At 46.1% G+C, this 25,721-nt stretch overlaps 2 protein-coding genes across 2 annotated transcripts in view; both read left to right on the top strand.

The window, feature by feature from the left end:
- The window catches only part of wdr91 (WD repeat domain 91), a 31,214-nt gene extending 6,000 nt beyond the window's left edge, over positions 1 to 25,214 (top strand). The window contains exons 5-18 of the mRNA XM_080784001.1: positions 328 to 410; positions 1,638 to 1,783; positions 7,413 to 7,599; positions 8,608 to 8,769; positions 9,801 to 9,985; positions 15,364 to 15,418; positions 15,954 to 16,049; positions 16,277 to 16,371; positions 17,531 to 17,666; positions 18,782 to 18,890; positions 19,398 to 19,510; positions 22,190 to 22,297; positions 23,503 to 23,592; positions 23,716 to 25,214. Coding sequence (XP_080640127.1) covers positions 328 to 410; positions 1,638 to 1,783; positions 7,413 to 7,599; positions 8,608 to 8,769; positions 9,801 to 9,985; positions 15,364 to 15,418; positions 15,954 to 16,049; positions 16,277 to 16,371; positions 17,531 to 17,666; positions 18,782 to 18,890; positions 19,398 to 19,510; positions 22,190 to 22,297; positions 23,503 to 23,592; positions 23,716 to 23,886 — 1,736 coding nt within the window. The 3' untranslated portion in view covers positions 23,887 to 25,214. The remainder of the gene's footprint in view (positions 1 to 327; positions 411 to 1,637; positions 1,784 to 7,412; positions 7,600 to 8,607; positions 8,770 to 9,800; positions 9,986 to 15,363; positions 15,419 to 15,953; positions 16,050 to 16,276; positions 16,372 to 17,530; positions 17,667 to 18,781; positions 18,891 to 19,397; positions 19,511 to 22,189; positions 22,298 to 23,502; positions 23,593 to 23,715) is intronic.
- On the top strand, positions 12,724 to 13,485 carry LOC308329124 (density-regulated protein-like; the record flags this gene model as incomplete). The annotated part of the gene is made up of 1 exon (XM_080783331.1): positions 12,724 to 13,485. One exon carries the CDS (start codon positions 12,724 to 12,726, stop codon positions 13,483 to 13,485), a length of 762 nt encoding a protein of 253 aa, XP_080639457.1.
- Positions 25,215 to 25,721: the final 507 nt, after the last annotated feature.

The raw sequence follows: 25,721 nt of genomic DNA, 5'->3' as shown, positions 1-25,721 counted from the left end.
GCAGAACTACAAGCTCGTAGCGCGCCACTCGGTGGCGCGCTACGAGCTTGTAGATCTGCTATTTTTAAATAGCTAAAGCATAACATAATGCAAACACCAAAAGCTCTCCCACATTTTCACGATTTTTCTAAAATAGCAGACCTACAAGCTCGTAGCGCGGCACTCGGTGCCTCGCTACGAGCTCTCAGAGCTCTCAGAGTTACAGAACTGTAAGGGTCCATTTGGTTCCGTTTGTCACACACTCAGAGTTAGTTATATTATACATTTTATAATAGTTGATATTAATAGTTTTACTTGTAATATTATTCATCTTAACGGCTCCTTCACCCCAGCCTGCTCTGCTGAGTTTCGACGCTGAGGTTCAGAGAAGCAACGGTCTCACTGAAGAGAATGAACAGCTCCGACAACTGGTGAGAGGTAGTTTTATATCTAGGGTGGGCCACTTTGACCAGGGAGAGGGGCCACTATAGTTCCACACTCACTCCAGAGGGCCACTATAGTTCCACACTCACTCCAGAGGGCCACTATAGTTCCACACTCACTCCAGAGGGCCACTATAGTTCCACACTCACCCCAGAGGGCCACTATAGTTCCACACTCTCTCCAGAGGGCCACTATAGTTCCACACTCACTCCAGAGGGCCACTATAGTTCCACACTCTCTCCAGAGGGCCACTATAGTTCCACACTCTCTCCAGAGGGCCACTATAGTTCCACACTCACTCCAGAGGGCCACTATAGTTCCACACTCTCTCCAGAGGGCCACTATAGTTCCACACTCACTCCAGAGGGCCACTATAGTTCCACGCTCACTCCAGAGGGCCACTATAGTTCCACGCTCACTCCAGAGGGCCACTATAGTTCCACATTCACTCCAGAGGGCCACTATAGTTCCACACTCACTCCAGAGGGCCTCTATAGTTCCACGCTCACTCCAGAGGGCCACTATAGTTCCACGCTCACTCCAGAGGGCCTCTATAGTTCCACGCTCACTCCAGAGGGCCACTATAGTTCCACACTCACTCCAGAGGGCCACTATAGTCAGATATTGTCCTTCTAATGAACGTTAATGAACGACTGGTTGAAAACACACGTCTCTGCTTCTGGTGACTGATATTGTTCTTCTAATGCGTGATGTCACGTGGGAATGAAGAGAAAATTGTTGAATGAATTAACCTTGGCACTGGTATGGACTAGTTGTGTCATTATTAAAGAAAATGGTAGATGGTGCATTTATATAGCGTCTTTATCCAAGGTGCATTACATTCACACATTCATACACCGATTGCGGCGGAAGCCATGCAAGGTATACCAACCAGCACATCGGGAGCAATTTGGGGTTTAGTGTCTTTGCCCAAGGACACTTCTACATGTAGACAGGAGGAGGAGCCGGGATTCGAACCGCCGACCCATGGATCATTGGACGACCTGCTCTACCTCCTGAGCCACAGCCGCCCGAAATCACAGGATATATTCACGGATATAGTTATTGAATAAATCCCAGAGCGATACATTCAGGAATTGACCAATCATTATTCAAGAAATAACAGAGCGATAAATTCAGGTTGTTTGGACCAATCAGAATCATTATTAGTAAACTAGTTCAGGGATTATTAACCAATCGCAATGTGTTTTCAGGTGTTTGCGCTGCAGGGCTCCTCCTCCTCCTCCTCCGCTGGGTTGAAGGACCAATCAGAAAGCAGCACAGCAGACCAGGCTCCTCCCCCGCACCACAAACTGCCCGCCTACGTCCAGAACATGGACCGCCTGGGAGACACCGAGCTGTGAGATGTTTTTACCTATCTGTTAGGACCTTCTATATGCTTTACCTATCTGTTAGGACCTTCTATATGCTTCACCTATCTGTTAGGACCTTCTCTATGCTTTACCTATCTGTTAGGACCTTCTCTATGCTTTACCTATCTGTTAGGACCTTCTATATGTGTTTTTTACCTGTCTGTCAGGACCTTCTACACACCTTTAAATTAAAACACTATCCTGTGAGCTGTGAGGACCTTCAGCTTTAAACACTACAGGCTCTATTTTCGTCATCGCTAAACCCCTTATCCCTAAACTTCTTTGCCTTTATACCGAATACCGGTAGTTCAACTAGCCAATCTATTGCAAACATATATTTAACCCATTCTGACCTGAGATCAGATTCATACGAGGTTTCCACGGGACACACACTGGTCTGATTAACCCATTCTGACCTGAGATCAGATTCTAAAAATGTCAGTCGTTCTTCGATTTTTCAAAAATAGCAGACCTACAAGCTCGTAGCGCGCCACTCGGTGGCGCGCTATGAGCTTGTAGATCTGCTATTTTTAAATAGCTAAAGCATAACATGATGTGAACACCAAAACGGGTTCCCGTACAGAATGGGTTAATAAAAGGCAAAGAACTTTAGGGATAAGGGATTTAGCGGTGACGAAAAAGGAGCCCTATATACGGGTCCTATTTTCACCACTGCCTTACCCCTTATCCCTAAAAAGAAAAGAAGCCTTTTTTTTATATTTTTACTATTTTGAAAAACATTTTACAATAATTGTTCAACTGTCCGATCTACAGCGATCTACAGATCTACTATGAACACGTAGATGTTCATGTTGTAGAGAGCTTGTACAGTACATTGGCTGTTTGAACTATTTATTTTTTTATTTTTACGCCACGCCAAAACTTACGTCCGGTCGTTATATTGATACCGGGTATTCGATAAGCCCAAAGCTTTATTGATAACAGGTACTCTTCACACACCTTTTGTGCTATTCTCTTTTAACCCATTTAGGACTGAGGCCGATCCTAAAAACCCTGACCTAAATTTTCTGAAAAAGAAAATAATATATATATATTTTTTGTTGCTAAATACTGTAATGTAAATGGCCTGTTTAACCTAAATGGGTTAAAGTGTTTCTACTGCTGAAAACATGTGATCTGTGTTCTATGAGCTGTGAGGATGAAACGAACACCTTCTGCTCCACAACTCATTTATATTCTACAGTCTTTAACATGTTGATCTAAACATGCTACATTCTTTAACATGTTGAATTGAACATGCTACAGTCTTTAACACTCGCCTGACAGTTTTCCAACGGTGCTCAGTATCAAGAACGTCTCTCATTGGTCCAGAACGGTATCCCGCTGATATCCGCCGACGCTATAGAGCGCAGCAGGCCCGCCCCCTTTCAGAAAAGCGAGTGGCCCAGGAAATGAAACTCCAATGCATTTTTCCATCGGCACTTCGAATATAATTTATTTAAAGACGGTTACGCCGCGGACAAAGCCAATTTGGATCGTGACAAATCATGACAATGAACACAATGTTTTGGGACGATCAAATAATTTATAAGACGAAAAACAAAACAAATAGTGTTGTCTCCTGCCTTTATTTTCTTCTTTCTAATGATTTGATCGGCCCCAAAACATTGTGTTCATTGTCATGATTTGTCATGATCCGAATTGGCTTTGTACACGGCGTAACCGTCTTTAAATAAATTATATTAGAAGTGCCGATGGGAGAATGCATTGGGGTTTCATTTCCTGGGCCACTCGTTTTTCTGAAAGGGGGCGGGACTGCTGCGCTCTATAGGCAACGCTCTGCTCGCCTGTGGTCCGTCTATGAAATGCTTCCCCCGCCCGTCCACTGCCATGTTAACACCTTTGAGGGGCGCGTTGCCACATTGTCGCTACCTCGCGGTTACAATGTTTAAGCTGCCGATGACAAAAAAAAAAGAAATAGATTGCTAGATTAACTTTAGCTGATTTAGCTTCCGGTTCATTTTGGGGTCTTCAAAGCGATGGCAGGACATTCGTTTTTTTTTTAATACCGTACAATTTACAATTCAGCCATTTATCAAACGCTCTTAATCCATAGCAATTTACAGTAAGCTAGAACAACACATGGCAATACATCAAATACATAATAATCATAATAAAGTAATAATCATCTAGGATCATACGTATAATAAAATCAGTAGCATATCTCTACAGAGTACACACTATAGAGTGCTATGTCTACATAAAATGCTATTTTGCTAGTTTAGTGTTTGCATACGCCTGCAAGGTCGTCAAGGCTAGGGCAAGTGCTACGGCAAATGACCCCACTGAGCATTTTAACAACCGATAATCAACGTCTAATCTAAAAATAAACCTCTAAAAAACTTACATTTTTAGCCATTTTTTATCGCATTTTTAAATGGCCGTCTATTGCTCAGTGGGTACGTTCATACTTACATTATTATTGTATTATTTACATTATTTACATTATTATTTGTAGTATTAATGTTACAACACGCCCCAAAACCACAGTTTGCACGTGAAGCTTTATCTTATTATATTTTAATTTGTTTTAAACAATATGTTAATATTTAAATTGTTGTTGGAGCAGATTGACCATCATTATTAATTTGTTTGAACTAATTATATCAATTAAAAGCATGCGCTGTTTTTCTTTCCATAGATAATCTATTTATTTATTTTCGATAACAATGAGTGTTTTGTAAACAGCATGGAGTGTATATTTATTATTATTATTATTATTATCACATGTCCATTATGTTAATGATCATGAAATGTCTTTTACTAAAAGTTTATTAAAAAAAACAACGTCTTTAGGAAACATGAAAGTCTGGCCTTTGTTTACTTTGGACTGTGCTGTTGTTAATCTCACATTCAAACGTTTAAAAAAAAGAAAAACCTTATTCACTGGTCCTCAGCCCCCCCGGGACTTTCAGTCAGTGCGACGTTTTATTTTGAAAACCCCAAAATTCAACCGGACATAGTTGTCGGCCATTACGGATCTGCCGCTGGACACGTTGCTTTCACCAGGAGCGTTGATATTGTAACGGCAATATTGTTTCATTGAGCTCCTAACCTCGATGTATTATCGACTCTTAACGCCACTAACCCATTCTGACCTGAGATCAGATTCATACGAGGTTTCCACTGGGACACACACTGGTCTGATGAACCCATTCTGACCCGAGATCAGATTCTAAAAATGTCAGTCATTCTTCGAATTTTTCAAAAATAGCAGACCTACAAGCTCGTAGCGCGCCACTCGGTGGCACGCTACGAGCTTGTAGATCTGCTATTTTTCAATAGCTAAAGCATAACATGATGCCGACACCAAAACGGGTTCCCGGTCAGAATGGACTAAACATCGCGCTTCTAATGGAAATAGGACGGAGGGAAAACAACCCATTGACGGACCACAGCGGAAAGCGAGCCTTAGCCTTAGCCACCCCCCCCCCCCCCCCCCCCTCCCCCCCCCAGGTTGGCAGAGGAAGTGTAGCGCCCAGGATTACATGATTAGATAATTGGCACTGGGTGGGAAAAAATGGGTTGCAGAATTGTGGGATAATTTTTTTTTAATTTAAAATGCATTCAATGTCAAAGTCACACAGCATCGTGTTACTGTGGGACGGGACCCCAGGGGGTCAAAGTCACACAGCATCGTGTTACTGTGGGACGGGACCCCAGGGGGTCAAAGTCACACAGCATCGTGTTACTGTGGGACGGGACCCCAGGGGGTCCACACAAAGTCACACAGCATCGTGTTACTGTGGGACGGGACCCCAGGGGGTCAAAGTCACACAGCATCGTGTTACTGTGGGACGGGACCTCAGGGGGTCCACACATGATCTTGGAGAGAGGTCTCCGGATGATTCATAAATAATAATAATAATAATAATAGCTCAAATTTATATAGCGCTTTTCTAAATTCCCAAAGTGCTTTACAAGGGAACATAGGATTAGCTTAAAGGTCAGTTTTTCAACCCCTTCACATTCAGTGATCTTTTGTCGCCAGATTTCCTGGGATCTATAGTAGGATTATAGTAAATAATGAATAAAATAAATCGCTATAAAAGGTTGTAAAAATAAATGAATACATATTTAGCCCCATGCTCGAATGCCCCCGCCCCCCCTGTCAAAAACAGCTCAAATCCCTTAAACGAAAGAAAACAGCAAATGAAAACGTGCGGGCAGACGCAGACAGCATGATGGTGCGTTCGTACAGGGCAGACGCAGACAGCATGATGGTGCGTTCGTACAGGGCAGACGCAGACAGCATGATGGTGCGTTCGTACAGGGCAGACGCAGACAGCATGATGGTGCGTTCGTACAGGGCAGACGCAGACAGCATAGTGGTGCGTTCGTACAGGGCAGACGCAGACAGCATGACGGTGCGTTCGTACAGGGCAGACGCAGACAGCATGGATGGTGCGTTCGTACAGGGCAGACGCAGACAGCATGATGGTGCGTTCGTACAGGGCAGACGCAGACAGCATGATGGTGCGTTCGTACAGGGCAGACGCAGACAGCATGATGGTGCGTTCGTACAGGGCAGACGCAAAGACGAATGAGAGTATCGTTTGGAGCGGCTGCAATGTATTCGAGTAGGATTCGCAGGGGGAGGGGCCACAAGTGTAGTATGTTTGTGTGTGTGTGTGTGTGTGTTGGGCCACACGCACACGCAGAACATTTGTGGCTTCTCAAAATGCATTTTGTGCTCAAACACGAAGGATTTACGTAAATCATTTGTATACGGGTGTATGCTACCTTAGAATAAATGTAGACCTATTTGACAGTGCATAACACACACACGCACACACACACACACATGCGCGCGCGCACACACACACACACACACACACACACACACACACACTTGCCATCTGCAGAGCTCTAGTCTAAAGTGACTGGAGTCTGTCTCATTTCTCTTCAAAAGTCATTGAATATGATGGATTGTGATTAAGGATTACTGTCATTATGGTAATCTCACACTTCATATCACACACACACACACACACACACACACACACACACACACACACACACACACACATATATAACCCACTTAGAACTGAGACCAGATTCTACACAAGGTCTTCTAAATCGTGAGAGTTTTCTGAGAAACTCTATGTTTCTACGTCGGTGTCAAACATTCACAGTGAAAGAATATATATATTCAAAGATTTGCGCCACATTTTCAAGATTCTGTCAGAAATAGCAGATCTACAAGCTCTCGTAGCGCGGCACTCGGTGCGCAAGGGTTCAGGACGAGCCTGAATGGGTTAACCCATTCTGAACGGGAACCCATTTTGGTGTCGGCATCATGTCGTGCTTTAGCTATTGAAAAATAGCAGACCTACAAGCTCATAGCGCGCCACCGAGTGGCGCGCTACGAGCTTGTAGGTCTGCTATTTTTTTTTTTAAAGAACGACTGACATTTTTAGAATCTGATCTCGGGTCAGAATGGGTCGATCAGACCAGTGTGTGTCCATTGGAAACCGGCTCGTATGAATCTGATCTCAGGTCAGAATGGGTTAATATATTATATATATTATTATATTTCCTAGAGACATGGTAGCCAATCGGAAGACTTCATATTTTATATATTATATTTCCTAGAGACATGGTAGCCAATCAGAAGACTTCCAGCGTCTCGACCACTCCCTCCAGGAACTTCTTCTCCACTCTCCTGCCTCAGGGGAAGCGCTCCACACTGCCCCCTGCTGCCGGAAACAAGGTGGGCATGTCGCCCAGTCAGAGCGCAGTGGGCAGGAAGGAACCTTCTGCCCACGCCGCGGCCAATCAGGTGAGAGCAAGACGATTTAACTCCCGATTTAATTCGAACCCCGGTTGCCAACTGTGTTCAGAGTCGGCTTTTATTTTAAAGGACGATAAGTTCACGACCACCGAACAGGAAGTAAGCGTCATGGCCAAAGCATTTCCGGGGGTCCCCAGCCAATCAGCTTTGTGTGTTTGTGTGCGCCACATAGTGATGTTTTCATTGGCTGAGCATGGCCATGTGATGCAGTGTTGTTTTTTGTCAGCAAATTTCTATTCTGGTTTTAGTCGTAGTCTCTTGAATAGAGCGCCGAAGTCTGACGTCACTTCCAGTAGAGGGCGTCAGTCCCCAGGTTCTTGTTGCATTGAAATCCCCATTGAGGCGATTTTAGATCGCCTCATATAACAACTGTGTTTGAAAAAGAAACATGTCACCCCGGCCGCTTCACTCATATGGATATGAAGAATCAACTGACTGAGAGAAAACGCTAATGTTACTGCTGCTGAATTAGTTAGATTTTCCCTAGAAGCAGACTGTATCATATATGAGTGACTGGCTGTTGCAAACGATACAGAGAGACACCTCCCTGACAATAACACCGGGACAGCTTGTTTATTTTTGGACCACAACGCTTATAGTAGACGATGTTAAGATCACCCCATGTTATTCTCCATAGAGACATTACTTCCGCGAACCAGGGGAATCGAAGGGATGAGCGAGTTACGTCAGGACTTCGGTGCTCTATAGTTTTCATTTAGTTCTTTATTTATTTTCAGCATGCAACCAAGTGTAAAAAAACCAAGAGTAAAATAATTACTTACCGGTATACTGGACCTCTTGTCCACTATAGAGTCCCTTCCTAACATTTTAGTCTAGTTTTTATCTGTTGACGAAATTGTCAGTATATTTAGTCTTAGTTTAAGTCGCCGTAGCTTAGTTTTAGTCGACGAAATCAACACTGTGATTTATGATGACGATAAGAGCGCCCCTCACTTCACACAAGTGTGATTTCATTATGTGTTTTTATTCTTTCAGGCCAAATCCAAAGACGGCCCATCGGCGAAGGAGGTGAAACCTGTGTCCAATCAGGCGGCTCCCAGTGACTCCCAGGCCCCGCCCCCTCAGACCAGACAGAAACGAACGCAGGACCACGAGAAAGAACGCAAAGAGCTGTTCTCCAAGCCGCTCCTCTCCCAGGTCCTAGTGCCCTCCTCTCCCCTAAACCCTAAACCCTAGGTCCTACTGCCCTCCTCTCCCCTAAACCCTAAACCCTAGGTCCTACTGCCCTCCTCTCCCCTAAACCCTAGGTCCTAGTGCCCTCCTCTCCCAGGTCCTAGTGCCCTCCTCTCCCCTAAACCCTAAACCCTAGGTCCTAGTGCCCTCCTCTCCCAGGTCCTAGTGCCCTCCTCTCCCCTAAACCCTAAACCCTAGGTCCTACTGCCCTCCTCTCCCCTAAACCCTAGGTCCTAGTGCCCTCCTCTCCCCTAAACCCTAGGTCCTAGTGCCCTCCTCTCCCCTAGGTCCTAGTGCCCTCCTCTCCCCTAAACCCTAGGTCCTAGTGCCCTCCTCTCCCCTAGGTCCTAGTGCCCTCCTCTCCCCTAAACCCTAGGTCCTACTGCCCTCCTCTCCCCTAAACCCTAGGTCCTAGTGCCCTCCTCTCCCCTAAACCCTAGGTCCTAGTGCCCTCCTCTCCCCTAGGTCCTAGTGCCCTCCTCTCCCCTAAACCCTAGGTCCTAGTGCCCTCCTCTCCCCTAAACCCTAGGTCCTAGTGCCCTCCTCTCCCCTAAACCCTAGGTCCTAGTGCCCTCCTCTCCCAGAAACCCTAAACCCTAGGTCCTAGTGCCCTCCTCTCCCCTAAACCCTAGGTCCTAGTGCCCTCCTCTCCCCTAAACCCTAGTTCCTAGTGCCCTCCTCTCCCCTAAACCCTAGGTCCTAGTGCCCTCCTTTCCCATAAACCCTAGGTCCTAGTGCCCTCCTCTCCCATAAACCCTAAACCCTAGGTCCTAGTGCCCTCCTCTCCTCTCCCCTAAACCCTAGGTCCTAGTGCTCTCCTCTCCCCTAAACCCTATGTCCTAGTGCCCTCCTCTCCTCTCATCATCCTCTCCTCTCTAACAATCCTCTCCTCCAATCACGGGGAGAGGAGAGCAGAGAGTTAATAATGCTCTCGTCCTATCAGGTGGATAGGTGAGAGTTCAGAGGCGGCGCTAATAATCCTCTCGTCCTATCAGGTAAGAGCAGATAGTTCAGAGGCGGAGCCAATCACAGTTGAAGGTCCAGGGAGTGACGGTGCTCCTGAACCCTCCCCCTCAGTATCGACCAATGAGAAGGATGTGGGCGTGTCTGTGGAGCAGCCGTTCATCAAGCTGAGCCAGGAGGAGTACGGAGAGCATCACTCATCTATCCTGCACTGCAGGTAAAACAACTACAATAACCACAATGCACTGCAGGTAAAACAACTACAATAACCACAATGCACTGCAGGTAAAACAACTACAATAACCACAATGCACTGCAGGTAAAACAACTACAATGACCACAATGCACTGCAGGTAAAACAACTACAATGACCACAATGCACTGCAAGTAAAAACTACAATAACCACAATGCACTGCAGGTACAAAACTACAATGACCACAATGCACTGCAAGTAAAAACAACAATAACCACAATGCACTGCAGGTAAAAACTACAATAACCACAATGCACTTCAGGTAAAAACTACAATAACCACAATGCACTACACGTAAAAACTACATTATCCATGATGCACTGTAGTGTAAAAACTACAATATCCATGATGCACTGCAGTGTAAAAACTACAATATCCACAATGCACTGCAGGTAAAAACTACAATGACCACAATGCACTACACGTAAAAACTACATTATCCATGATGCACTGTAGTGTAAAAACTACAATATCCATGATGCACTGTAGTGTAAAAACTACAATATCCATGATGCACTGCAGTGTAAAAACTACAATATCCACAATGCACCGCAGGTAAAAAACTGCCCTGAACAGTCATATCTATTAAACAACGTCAAACTTACTCACCAGCATTGCAGCTGTACGGAAACCTTGAATGATCCTCTTTATATCCCATTGTTTCATCAAAGAACACTGTAGACTTTCCTTTGTTTAGTATTGGAGTAGGGAAGAACTCGCTTTTAGAAACAAAAGAACACTGTAGACTTTCCTTTGTTTAGTATTGGAGTAGGGAAGAACTCGCTTTTAGAAACAAAAGAACACTGTAGACTTTCCTTTGTTTAGTATTGGAGTAGGGAAGAACTCGCTTTTAGAAACAAAAGAACACTGTAGACTTTCCTTTGTTTAGTATTGGAGTAGGGAAGAACTCGTTTTTAGAAACAAAAGAACACTGTAGACTTTCCTTTGTTTAGTATTGGAGTAGGGAAGAACTCGTTTTTAGAAACAAAAGAACACTGTAGACTTTCCTTTGTTTAGTATTGGAGTAGGGAAGAACTCGTTTTTAGAAACAAAAGAACACTGTAGACTTTCCTTTGTTTAGTATTGGAGTAGGGAAGAGACTTTCCTTTGTTTAGTATTGGAGTAGGGAAGAACTGGTTTTTAGTAAAGCTACCTCCTGCTGCCTCCTGCGTTATGTGCAAATTGAAAACAGGTGGTACACAGGGGCTGTTGAGTGATATCCATCACGCACTCCCAAACTCTGACAATAACCTGCACAGAATGTATTGTACAGGAAGTAGCTCATAGCATGTCTACGGTGGATTTTTATGAAACAAAGACTTTACAGATTGAAAAAGGATAATTCAAGCTTTCCGTACAGCTGCAATGTTGGTGAGTTTGACGTTTGTTTAACCCATTCTGACCTGAGATCAGATTCATACGAGGTTTCCACTGGACACACACTGGTCTGATGAACCCATTCAGACCTGAGATCAGATTTAAAAAAATGTCAGTCGTTCTTCGATTTTTCAAAAATAGCAGACCTACAAGCTCGTATCGCGCCACTCGGTGGCGCGATATGAGCTTGTAGATCTGCTATTTTTCAATAGGTAAAGCATAACATGATGCTAACACCAAAATGGGTGCCCGGTCAGAATGGGTTAATACAATTAGACAGACTTTTCTGTTTGGATGAACGTACCGACTATGGAAGGTTACACCTAGTTAGCACCTCGCTGGCAAGATGGCAGCATCACTCGGAAATGGAGAGTCAGGAAGTGAACAATCACTATGTAACGGCTCCAGCGAATGTTAATCACACCTGTGTGAAGTGAGGGGCGCTCTTGTCATCATACAACATCATCTCACCATTTCTGATTGCTTAGCCGATTTGCTCGTCTACATATGATTGCGAATGCAGTGAGCACTTACTATGAGACCTAGCAGATCATGTCTGTCTGTCTGTGTGTGTGTGTGTGTGTCCCCTCTGTGCCCATATATGGAGCTGAGTGATTTGTTTGTGATTGATGCAACACACTCCATATTTGGACGTATAGCTGCTTTGGGGACTCCTTATATGGTTATGGCTAAGTTAAAAACGTAACTTAAAAATAACTTAACTTAAAAAAATAATAACTTAAAAATAAATCTTAAAAAAACCCAAATATGTACGAGCTGCGTTCGCTTCCCGCGTTTGCGCGTCTTACTGGTGTCAATTGTCCCTTCATTGTCAATGACATTTAACACTAGCCTATGTCTTAGAGGTCATTTTGACCGTTTACTTTAGATTATGAAGTTGATTATCTTTGGCCCGTGAAGCTTTCAGAAGGTTCCCCTTCCACGACCGTCGTCATCCATCACCGTTCCATCATCTCAGAAATGTCTGACATCTGAGATAGAAGATGAAGAAGTCCCGCTGAAGTGAACTCTCTAATGGAAGGCTCTGGTGCACGCCAGAAGAGTTGCGACATTGAGGGGGCAGAAAACAGCCCGGTCATGTGGTTCATGTGCGAGCCACCATAGACCAGGGTTTGCGTAACTCTGGTGCACGCCATCTGAAAGCCCCACTGGAAGGAAGTCCATCTTTGGGCGAGGCTGACCACATTTTGATGACGTTGGCGTGGAAGGTCCGTATTTGGGCATGATAGACACGCCCCCCCGCCCCCACATAACACGTTCGTTAAAAAGACAGCGTTTCTTGTTCGTTAGAGGAACATTCAACATGGCCGCCACAGAGGACCCCGAGCCCATCTCGACAGGAAACAAAGACACCGCAGGCGACGCCAGCGAGGACGAGACGCAGTGCGTCTCTCCGGACAACGACGGTGTCGCGGAGGCCGCCGCCGCCGAGGGCGGGACGGAGCGCGGCGTCTCCTCTCCGGAGGAGGAGCGCCGCGGAGGACCACCGGGGGGCGCCGCCCACGCCCAGTATCCCCTGAAGGTAACGTACTGCGGCGTCTGCTCGCTGCCCACCGAGTTCTGCCAGTTCACGCCCGAGGCGGCCAAATGCCGCCAGTGGCTGGAGAAGAACGTCCCCGACGCCTTCGCCAGGATGAGCCTCGGACGAGGAGGAGGAGGAGGAGGGGGGGGAGGAGGGCTGGACGGCCGCGAGGAGGAGGAAGAGGAGGAGGAGAGGAAGAGGCAGACACGAGGAGGCCGCGGTCAGATCAGAGCCAAGAAGAAGACGACGACGTCGTCGTCGTCCGCGGAGCCCCAGAGGGTGACGATCGCCCGCGTCCCGCGCGCCAAGAAGAAGTTTGTGACGCGCGTGTGCGGCCTGGCGGCGCTGGGCGTGGACCTGAAGGACGCCAAGCGCTTCTTCGCCCAGCGCTTCTCGTGCGGCGCCTCGCTGGCCGCGGCCGCCGCCGACGAGATCGTCGTCCAGGGAGACGTGACGGACGACCTGGCCGCCGCCATCCTGGAGCGCTGGCCCGAGGTCGTCCGCCCCGAGAGCATCCACGACCTGGGGGAGGTCAAGAGGTGAAAGGTCACGACCTGGGACGAGGTTCGAGAGGTGAAAGGTCATCATGACCTGACTAGAGGGATCGAGCCATGCCCCCCAAGGAGGTTGAAGCTGCCACTGCCCCTACTGGCCAGAGCTGGAACTGCAGCACGTTGAAGCTGCCACCGCCCCTAATCTAAAAAGGTTCTATTTGGTTACCAACTGTCCATCATTTAGCTGGGATGTGTAGTTCTCTGTATACTCTACCAGTCCATAGACATAAAGGCTAGAGGGCTCAAGGCGGAGTCTCTGACGTATAGTTGACGCGGCGGCCATCTTGCCTCAGGGCTACAGTACAGTACAGTACAGTACAGTACAGTACAGTACAGTACAGTACAGTACAGTACAGTACAGTACAGTACAGTACAGTACAGTATGTTCAACGGCAGCTCAAAGACAAACAGTCACAAGTCGCTCAAATCTGGACGGATTTGGTTTATTACGAACGTTATCAACGTGACTATGATTCAGGATTATTATCTGCTTAACCCATTCTGACCTGAGATCAGATTCATACGAGGTTTCCACTGGACACACACTCGTCTGATGAACCCATTCTGACCTGAGATCAGATTCTAAAAATGTCAGTCGTTCTTCGAATTTTTCAAAAATAGCAGACCTACAAGCTCGTATCGCGCCACTCGGTGGCGCGCTATGAGCTTGTAGGTCTGCTATTTTTCAATAGCTAAAGCATAACATGATGCTGACACCAAAATGGGTGCCCGGTCAGAATGGGTTAATGTTATTTTTTTTATATGAATGTCGCCTATAATAAAAGTATAACAGGCCGCGGTCTATTGTGCTTATATTATCCGCATACTTATATTACGAGTAAGACGCGCGAACGCACTCAGCTCCATATATGGGCACAAAAGGGGCCAGGTCAAACAAACAAATCACTGGCCCCTTTTGTGCCCATATATGGAGCTGAGTGGACCTGGCCCCTTTTGTGCCCATATATGGAGCTGAGTGGACCTGGCCCCGTTTTGTGCCCATATATGGAGCTGAGTGGACCTGGCCCCGTTTTGTGCCCATATATGGAGCTGAGTGGACCTGGCCCCCTTTGTGCCCATATATGGAGCTGAGTGGACCTGGCCCCTTTTGTGCCCATATATGGAGCTGAGTGGATTGCTGATGCAACACACTCCATATTTGGATAGCGGGACAGACACACGGACAGACAGACAGACGCACGCACAGACATGATCTGCTAGGTCTCACAGTAAGTGCTCACTGCGTTCGCAATAAAAGTATGCTGACGTCTCTATCACAAACCAAACCGTTTGAAAATCGGTTGTAAATTGAGCAAGTTATGGTGATTTAAAACGACATGCCCCGTAGACACAATGTCATGCTGCCCCGAGGTAAGATGGCCGCCACGTAACGACGTCGCTCTCCGTTGGCCAGCAGCGCGGGAGAGTCTTCTAGCTTTCTTATAAGGGGGACAAACCTGGAGCCCCCTCAAGGACCACTGGTGGTCCCCGGAACACTGGTTGACAACCCTTTGTTCATTTTGTCACTCACTCACAACAGAATTACAATCAATGTGTGAAGTGAGAGGCTAGCGCCACCCTGTGGCTGTCACATGACGTCACTGTTTAAAGATTTATATTAAGGGCACATGTGTATTGTGTTTATACAGGGTGGGTTGCTATATTAAAGGTGTGTGTATATATATTATATATATATATTTACACACACACACACACACACACACACACACACACACACACACTCATGTACACACACATTAAAGGTTTATATTAAGAGTGTGTTTATGTTTTAAAGGTATGTTAATGTGTTAAGGCCAGGGTGCGTACTATATTAAGGGTGCATGTGTATGTGTTTATAAATAAACAGGGTGGATTGCTCGGGGAGGAGAGTGGCCAGCCTGGACGTGGATGGAGTCGTGAAGGTACCGTTTATATACCTATATTATACATTGTTGTTAATTCAGTGATGTAAATAGGTTTATACGTTGTATGTTGTGTCCGTAATGTAAATAGGGTTTCAATGCCTCAGTGACCTCAGTACAGCATTCCTAACTAACTATTTAAAAAAAAGTGAGCGACACCCACAGCCACAACACTAGAGGGAGAACAACGACCTGGTACCACCCACTTTCTGCAGCACTTGCGTCAGGGATATTTGCATCATTGTTGTTTACGTGCAATATTCTACGTGCTATGTGGTATGAATTAATACATTATTGTATTTAATCCAGACCAGACTAATAGATACCGTATTTAATGTGTATTAAAGGTGTGGTCATCCAGACCAGACTAATAGATATTTAATGTGTATTAAAGGTGTGGTCATCCAGACCAGACTAATATATATTTAATGTGTATTAAAGGTGTGGTCATCCACACCAGACTAATATATCTTTAATGTGTATTAAAGGTGTGGTCAAACAGACCAGACTAATAGATATTTAATGTGTATTAAAGGTGTGGTCATTCAACCCGGTGATCCAGACCAGAGCCACCATCATGTCCAAATCTCCTCTACTGTCTCTGGAGTGGGCGACCAAACCTGACCGACTGGTGAGAGACAGAACCTCCATACGCCTCATTGTGTGTCACACATTCTGACCGGTTGCCATGCCTATATCCCCGTTTGGGGCGGGAACCCCTTTTGGTGTTTTAAGCATTATGTCATACTTTAGCTATCGAAAAATAGCTAAACGTGTGTGTGTGTGTGTGTGTGTGTGTGTGTGTGTGTGTGTGTGTGTGTGTGTGTGTGTGTGTGTGCACGCGTGTGCGTGCCTCAGTTGTTGCTAGGCAGCGGGCAGGGGACGGTCAGACTTTATGACACTGATGCCAAGAAGAACCTCATTGAGATGAACGTTGACGAAGCTCACCCACGGTAAACATTTTAAGTTTTATAGAGGTGATCCCGTCTCTAAAACACTCTGGACAACGCTCCACGCGTCCCAGACTCCTCTCCCTTCTCTAAAACACCCTGGACAACGCTCCACGCGTCCCAGACTCTTCTCCCTTCTCTAAAACACTCTGGACAACGCTCCACACGTCCCAGAACTCTTCTCCCTTCTCTAAAACACCCTGGACAACGCTCCACACATCCCAGAACTCTTCTCCCTTCTCTAAAACACTCTGGACAACACTTCACGCGTCCCAGACTCCTCTCCCTTCTCTAAAACACCCTGGACAACGCTCCACGCGTCCCAGACTCTTCTCCCTTCTCTAAAACACTCTGGACAACGCTCCACACGTCCCAGAACTCTTCTCCCTTCTCTAAAACACCCTGGACAACGCTCCACACGTCCCAGACTCTTCTCCCTTCCCTAAAACACCCAGGGCAACGCTCCACACGTCCCAGACTCTTCTCCCTTCTCTAAAACACCCTGGACAACGCTCCATGCGTCCCAGACTCTCCTCCCTTCTCTAAAACACCCTGAACAACGCTCCACACGTCCCAGGCTCTTCTCCCTTCTCTAAAACACCCTGGACAACGCTCTAAACTATGCAATTAACTCCCCATTGCAGTTAGAACCTCTTGAACTAGCAGGATGCAAGACTATTGAATTCACAAAAGTAGCTACGCTTTGCGCTACCAGAGCGAGCCACATAACTTCCTTGTTGTGCTCGGCAAGTAGGCTATGTGACGGGAGAATAGCGCTTGATGTTTTTACGGGGCTGCCTGGAGCCACACATTCACAGTCATATGAGCCAGGCGGTGCTTAGACGCCCGCACGGCATGTGTTTGTAAATCAATCAAGCGCTCCCCTTCCCCAGTTCAGCTACAAGGCTGCAGGATGATACAAAGTGATTGAAGGAGTGGGTTATCGGTGAAATTTACACCGGTCACGTGACGGTAACCAGCCAATCAGAATGAAGTATTGGGACTACCCGTTTTAGAAAATGTATTTTAGAACGCAGTTTATGTCATCTTATGTCAAGTACAATGTCATAATTACCAATCACATCAAATATGTGTGCAGTATGTACACATGCATGAACCAATCAATCAATAATCAACCAATCAACCAATCCCTGTGTTCCAGGATCCTGTCTCTGGCCTGCAGCCCCAGTGGCTCGTCCTTCGTCTGCTCGGCGGCCGCGGCGGAGTCGAACCTGCGCCGCCCGGCGCCGGCCGACGGGAAACTGCTGCTGTGGGACACCAAGACCGTCAAGGAGCAGGTTATTAACCCATTCTGACCTGAGATCAGATTCATACGAGGTTTCCACTGGACACACACACTGGTCTGATTATAACCCATTCTGACCTGAGATCAGATTCTAAAAAATGTCAGTCGTTCTTCGATTTTTCAAAAATAGCAGACCTACAAGCTCATAGCGCGCCACTCGGTGGCGCGCTATGAGCTTGTAGATCTGCTATTTTTCAATAGCTAAAGCATGGCATGATGCTAACACCAAAATGGGTGCCCGTTCAGAATGGGTTAATATTAATATTATTACTACAAACTGCTGCTGTGGGACACCAAGACGGTCAAGGAGCAGGTCGGTACTTTAGTTTATTGATGCACCGAATATAATCGGCCGCAGAAAAGATTGGGCAGAAAATGGCAAAAAAATGCATTTTCGGCCTATTCGGTTTCGGCCCGAATAGGCAGAAAATATATCACCTAATAGTATAATGCAATTAATGCATTCAAAAGAGCTGAATAAATGTTTTTATGGACTCATAATAGTGATTAATATTTAAGTTAAGTTTTACCATAACCATTTCTTTTGCCATAAATCAGGTAGCTTTAAGGTACGGCCATGACAGCAATGGTAGGAAAAATGATATATAATATTAATCATATTGGGTTTTCGGCCAACTGTTTCCTATATTCGGTATTCGGTTTCGGCCAAGAATTTCCCTTCCGGTGCATCCCTACTTTAGTTATTATAGTAGTAGTAGTAGTATTATTATTATTATTGGTATTACTGTTATTATTAACCCATTTAGACCTGAGGATAATTCTACAAAATGTCTTCTAAATCCTGACAGTTTTCTGAAAAAAAAACTCATGTCCCATATCAGTGGTACCTCCATATTTCATGTCACGGAACCCCCAGAAATATAATGTAATTGGCCGCCATCTGAAGATATCTTGTTCCAGAGAGAGGACCTCCCCCAAGAAGCAAAGATTTGAGTTAAAAACGTTCGCCAAGAAAGAATACATGTTCAATGATTATGAACAAGCTTATAGATCTGCTATTTTTGAATAGCTAAAGCATAACATAATGCTTAAAACACCTCTCTCTCTCTGTCTCTGTCTCATGTATTCTCTATGTCTCTCTACCAGCTCCAGTTCCAGTTAGAGCCCAGGCCCGTAGCCGTTAACTGCACAGCGTTTAATCACAATGGAAACCTTCTGGTGACCGGAGCAGCGGACGGAGTCATACGACTGTTTGGTAATTATTATAACTATTACTAGTATATATAACTAAACCTTCTGGTGACCGGAGCAGCGGACGGGGTTATAAGACTGTTTGGTAAATATTATAACTATTACTAGTATATATAACTAAACCTTCTGGTGACCGGAGCAGCGGACGGGGTTATAAGACTGTTTGGTAATTATTATAACTATTACTAGTATATATAACTAAACCTTCTGGTGACCGGAGCAGCGGACGGGGTTATAAGACTGTTTGGTAAATATTATAACTGTTACTAGTATATATAACTAAACCTTCTGGTGACCGGAGCAGCGGACGGAGTTATACGACTGTTTGCTAATTATTATAAACCTTCTGGTCCTCGCTGAACAAAATGAATGGAGTATTTTTTACGTCATAGTGTCTTTACTTTTGTCCTATATACACAAAGTAAAAACATCCCATTCATAGTGTCTGATGTTATACGCCCCTCCCTTCACAGGGGTGTGATTGTTTTCATTGTGACGTTTGTGTTCTCAGACATGCAGCGGTACGAGTGTGCCATGTCGTGGCGCGCTCACGACGGAGAGGTTTACACCGTGGAGTTCAGCCGCGACGAAAACACCGTTTTTACTGTCGGAGAAGATGGAAAGGTACCTGTGGTCCCCTCTCTGCATTCTATGGTCCTATTCTGAGACGCTACACCCTCTCTCTGCATTCTATGGTCCTATTCTGAGACGCTACACCCTCTCTCTGCATTCTATGGTCCTATTCTGAGACGCTACACCCCCTCTCTGCATTCTATGGTCCTATTCTGAGACGCTACACCCTCTCTCTGCATTCTATGGCCCTATTCTGAGACGCTACACCCTCTCTCTGCATTCTATGGTCCTATTCTGAGACGCTACACCCTCTCTCTGCATTCTATGGCCCTATTCTGAGACGCTACACCCTCTCTCTGCATTCTATGGCCCTATTCTGAGACGCTACACCCTCTCTCTGCATTCTATGGCCCTATTCTGAGACGCTACACCCTCTCTCTGCATTCTATGGTCCTATTCTGAGACGCTACACCCTCTCTCTGCATTCTATGGCCCTATTCTGAGACGCTACACCCTCTCTCTGCATTCTATGGTCCTATTCTGAGACGCTACACCCTCTCTCTGCATTCTATGGTCCTATTCTGAGACGCTACACCCTCTCTCTGCATTCTATGGCCCTATTCTGAGACGCTACACCCTCTCTCTGCATTCTATGGTCCTATTCTGAGACGCTACACCCTCTCTCTGCATTCTATGGTCCTATTCTGAGACGCTACACCCTCTCTCTGCATTATATGGTCCTATTCTGAGACGCTACACCCTCTCTCTGCATTATATGGTCCTATTCTGAGACGCTACACCCTCTCTCTGCATTCTATGGTCCTATTCTGAGACGCTACACCCTCTCTCTGCTTTCTATGGTCCTATTCTGAGACGCTACACCCTCTCTCTGCATTCTATGGTCCTATTCTGAGACGCTACACCCTCTCTCTGCATTCTATGGTCCTATTCTGAGACGCTACACCCTCTCTCTGCTTTCTATGGTCCTATTCTGAGACGCTACACCCTCTCTCTGCTTTCTATGTTCCTATTCTGAGACGCTACACCCTCTCTCTGCTTTCTATGATCCTATTCTGAGACGCTACACCCTCTCTCTGCATTCTATGGTCCTATTCTGAGACACTACACCCTCTCTCTGCATTCTATGGTCCTATTCTGAGACGCTACACCCTCTCTCTGCATTCTATGGTCCTATTCTGAGACGCTACACCCTCTCTCTGCATTCTATGGTCCTATTCTGAGACGCTACACCCTCTCTCTGCTTTCTATGATCCTATTCTGAGACGCTACACCCTCTCTCTGCATTCTATGGTCCTATTCTGAGACGCTACACCCTCTCTCTGCATTCTATGGTCCTATTCTGAGACGCTACACCCTCTCTCTGCATTCTATGGTCCTATTCTGAGACGCTACACCCTCTCTCTGCATTCTATGGTCCTATTCTGAGACGCTACACCCTCTCTCTGCATTCTATGGTCCTATTCTGAGACGCTACACCCTCTCTCTGCATTCTATGGTCCTATTCTGAGACGCTACACCCTCTCTCTGCATTCTATGGTCCTATTCTGAGACGCTACACCCTCTCTCTGCATTCTATGGTCCTATTCTGAGACGCTACACCCTCTCTCTGCATTCTATGGTCCTATTCTGAGACGCTACACCCTCTCTCTGCATTCTATGGTCCTATTCTGAGACGCTACACCCTCTCTCTGCATTCTATGGTCCTATTCTGAGACGCTACACCCTCTCTCTGCATTCTATGGTCCTATTCTGAGACGCTACACCCTCTCTCTGCATTCTATGGTCCTATTCTGAGACGCTACACCCTCTCTCTGCATTCTATGGTCCTATTCTGAGACGCTACACCCTCTCTCTGCATTCTATGGTCCTATTCTGAGACGCTACACCCTCTCTCTGCATTCTATGGTCCTATTCTGAGACGCTACACCCTCTCTCTGCATTCTATGGTCCTATTCTGAGACGCTACACCCTCTCTCTGCATTCTATGGCCCTCATTTATCAACCGCGCGTACGCCAAAATATGGGTGCACGCCGAAATTACCGACATTTTCGGCATTTACCATTTCCGCCAAAGCTTGAAATATAGCTTGACAAAGCTTCACAAAGTTCAAAACTCACGTCTGGTCGGGAGCTGTCGTACACTTTGTCCTCGCCTGTTTGTTCTGTCGTAGAACAGCGGAGCAGCATTGTTTGACCAGCTGAGAGGCTGTCACAGGCATCTAAACATAATGTTCTCACTCCTAAAATGTATAAAACTAATAATAGCCTATACATGTGAAAAGAATATATTTTGTAAAAGGCATGTCATATGAAATTGGTAGGATATTACCAATAGGTGTGCAAGCTTATTAAAATTGCGCAATTAAAAACAATGCTTTAAGCCAATTAAATAGTGTTTTGCATACTGAGCGCATACCGGTAGCCGCCCAATGCCTAGTGTGTGCGTGTGCGTGTGCGTGTGCGTGTGTGTGTGCGTGTGTGTGTGTGTGTGTGTTACTTTCTTAGCTTACGCATGTTTCATGATAAATGTCTTTATGTGATGTATTCCCATGCTTTTTTGTTCTTGCTTAATGTAAGTCGCTCTGGATTAAGAGCGTCTGCTAAATGCCTAAATTGTAAATTGTAAATTGTAAATTGTGTGTGTGTGTGTGTGTGTGTGTGTGTGTGTGTGTGCGTGTGCGTGTGCGTGTGCGCGTGCGCGTGTGCCAGTTCGTCCAGTGGAACATCCACCGCTGCGGGGTGAAGCAGGCGGAACAGGAGTTACCTCAGGACGCCACCGGGCCGTTCGTTCTGTCCGGATACAGTGGATACAAACAGGTAACCAATCAGCTGCCCTCCATTAACAAACAGGTAACCAATCAGCTGCCTTCTTGTTCCTCGTTTCTGGCGGACGTCGAAAATGATCTTCTAAATCCTGACAGTTTTCCGGAACGCCTCATGTTTCTGTATCAGTGGTGCTCCATATGCTCCTGCCAAGGACCCCGTTATGTATGTCATCAGCCGCAGACCCCCCCCGTCTCTAAATATGTTATTCCAGGGAACCCCACTTCCCAGTGTACACGTTCACTTTAACCCATATTGGGGCGGGAACCCCTTTTGGTGTTAGCGTTGTGTTGTGCTTTAGCTATTGAAAAATAGCCGATCTACAAGCTCATAGGCTAGCGGCGCGCTACGAGTTTGTAGGTCTGCTATCTTTGTGAAAAATCGAAGAACGACTGACATAGAAACACGGCTTTTTCAGAAAACTGTCAGGATGTAGAAGACGTTTTTAGAATCTGATCTCAGGTCAGAATGGAAAACTGTCAGGATGTAGAAGACGTTTTTAGAATCTGATCTCAGGTCAGAATGGAAAACTGTCAGGATGTAGAAGACGTTTTTATAATCTGATCTCAGGTCAGAATGAAAACTGTCAGGATGTAGAAGACGTTTTTAGAATCTGATCTCAGGTCAGAATGAAAACTGTCAGGATGTAGAAGACGTTTTTAGAATCTGATCTCAGGTCAGAATGGAAAACTGTCAGGATGTAGAAGACGTTTTTATAATCTGATCTCAGGTCAGAATGAAAACTGTCAGGATGTAGAAGACGTTTTATAGAATCTGATCTCAGGTCAGAATGGAAAACTGTCAGGATGTAGAAGACGTTTTTAGAATCTGATCTCAGGTCAGAATGGGTTAAACGCTTTTACATGGCGGCAGCGTCGCGGTACAAAAGGTACAAGTTACATCCAAAACGTGGAAGGCAGAAAATCCACCAAAGACAGAGATCCTGATCCTGGAGTCGGACTTATTATGGAGGTTTGAAAACCCTCCTTTCAACTGGTTTGCACTGTTAATATATTTGCATTCCCATAGTTGGAACGGCTGGGGGGGTTGCTATGGGAACCGGGACCAATGTTATAAAAGCTTTCCGTAGGCCTCAACCATTATATAGAATAGTTAATGATGTTATGAACTATTCATATTTATAATGATAATGTCATTAATTATTCATATTTATAATGATGATGTTATGAATTATTCAGGTCCAGGTTCCTAGAGGTCGTCTGTTTGCGTTCGACTCTGAAGGTCAACACGTTCTGACCTGTTCCAACTCTGGAGGAGTTATCTACCAGGTACCACACACACACACACACACACACACACACACACACACACACACACACACGGAGGAGTAATTTACTGGCTAAACGTGTCCTGCACACAGTCAGTGATCATCATTTTTTCCCTCCCTCCAGCTGACCAATGGGGAGGAGCCGTGGCTGAACAGCGTGCTGTCGCTGGGCGGACATCGCGTCTCCGTGGTGACGGTGGACTGGTGCTGTGCCGTGGACTGTGGCGCCTGTCTGACCGGCAGTATGGACGGGAAGATCAGACTGAGCACGCTCCTCAGCCACAAGACCTACTGAGCACGCTCCTCAGCCACAGGACCTACTGAGCACGCTCCTCAGCCACAGGACCTACTGAGCACGCTCAGTGGACACCAGGACCTACTGAGCATGCCCAGTGGACACCAGGACCTACTGAGCACGCTCAGTGGACACCAGGAACTACTGAGCGCGCTCAGTGGACACCAGGAACCACTGAGCGCGCTCAGTGGACACCAGGAACTACTGAGCGCGCTCAGTGGACACCAGGAACTACTGAGCGCGCTCAGTGGACACCAGGAACTACTGGACACCAGACATCAGTCTGGTCACTGATGGGTGGCCCAACCGATCGGTGCACCTTTAAGGCTCATACATAGTCTGGATTTTCGGTGGTGAGGTGACCACCAAACTACAACATGACGTCACTGAGGTGACCACCAAACTACAACATGACGTCACTGAGGTGACCACAGAACTACAACATGACGTCACTGAGGTGACCACAGAACTACAACATGACGTCACTGAGGTGACCACAGAACTACAACATGACGTCACTGAGCTGCGGTGAGGAGCAAACCACCGCCACCGCTCCTCAGCCCTTCTCTCTGTTTTTACTCACCACCGCTCAACGTTATTTCAGCTCCGGTGGTCACCTCACCACCGGAGCAATGGTCACCTCAACACCGGAGCGGTGGTCAGCTCACCACCGGAGCGGTGGTCACCTCACCACCGGAGCGGTGGTCACCTCAACACCGGAGCGGTGGTCACCTCACCACCGGAGCTGTGGTCACCTCACCACCGGAGCGGTGGTCACCTCACCACCGGAGCGGTGGTCACCTCACCACCGGAGGGGTGGTCACCTCACCACCGGAGGGGTGGTCACCTCACCACCGGAGCGGTGTGGTCACCTCACCACCGGAGGGGTGGTCACCTCACCACCGGAGCGGTGGTCACCTCACCACCGAAAATCCAGACTATGAATAGGCCTTTAGAGTGAAGAGTGTCAGTAGCTCCAACAGTGAGTGACTACACATCTTTTTATTTGTCATATCATTTTTGGGGTCCTTGTCACGAAGAAGTTTGAGTAGCGCTGATTTAGATTAGAAGATATTTGTAGAATTGGCCTCGGGTCTTAATGGTCAATCTTTGGTCCAAGACTCGAGATGGTTGACCACTGACTGGACGCGCTTTCCGTTAAAAACCCGGTGGAGAAACGTCGCTAAGAATCCGCGAAAAACACGCTCCGTGTGCCTTTAGGGACCTTTATTACTACTTTCATTTTTGATTCCTTACATGAAATACCTTTTGTTTGTAATTTACATTTGACTGTATGTGAAATATTAAAACAGATCCACGTGAATGTGCTTTGCTTTTGACTTGTTGTGGTCATTCAGGCGAGTTGTGTTTCTGCTAATGTATTATTGTATTATTCGTGTATCAAAAATATATATGAAACATTTCTAAAGGGAGCTAGGGGACAACTTCATGTTTTAAACACATTCAGGCCTGACATCGGGGGAAAAAAATCTACATCATTTATTTTTAATTTTCTGACAGATTTGATGCACATTTTAACCCATTATGACCTGAGATCAGATTCTAAAAATGTCTTCGATTTTTCAAAAATAGCAGACCTACAAGCTCATAGTGCAAGCTTGTAGATCTGCTATTTTTCAATAGCTAAATTATAACAACACCTCACTTTTCATTGTGACGTCATATGGCAGCCAAGTCTATGGACTTTGTGCGTGCCCACAAAGGCACCCCTCACTTCACACAAGTGTGATTTTTGAGGGGCGCTGGTCAACTCCAGCATGGCGGTGAAATATGTGGCCCTCTGGTGGACTTACACACACGGTTACATGCCAGCA

This window comes from Protomyctophum bolini (assembly GCF_963924005.1).
Source record: "Protomyctophum bolini genome assembly, chromosome: 15".
Classification (NCBI taxonomy): Eukaryota; Metazoa; Chordata; class Actinopteri; order Myctophiformes; family Myctophidae; genus Protomyctophum; species Protomyctophum bolini.
The sequence above is the reverse complement of the archived record's forward strand: the minus strand, read 5'-3'. Positions and strand labels throughout refer to the sequence as shown.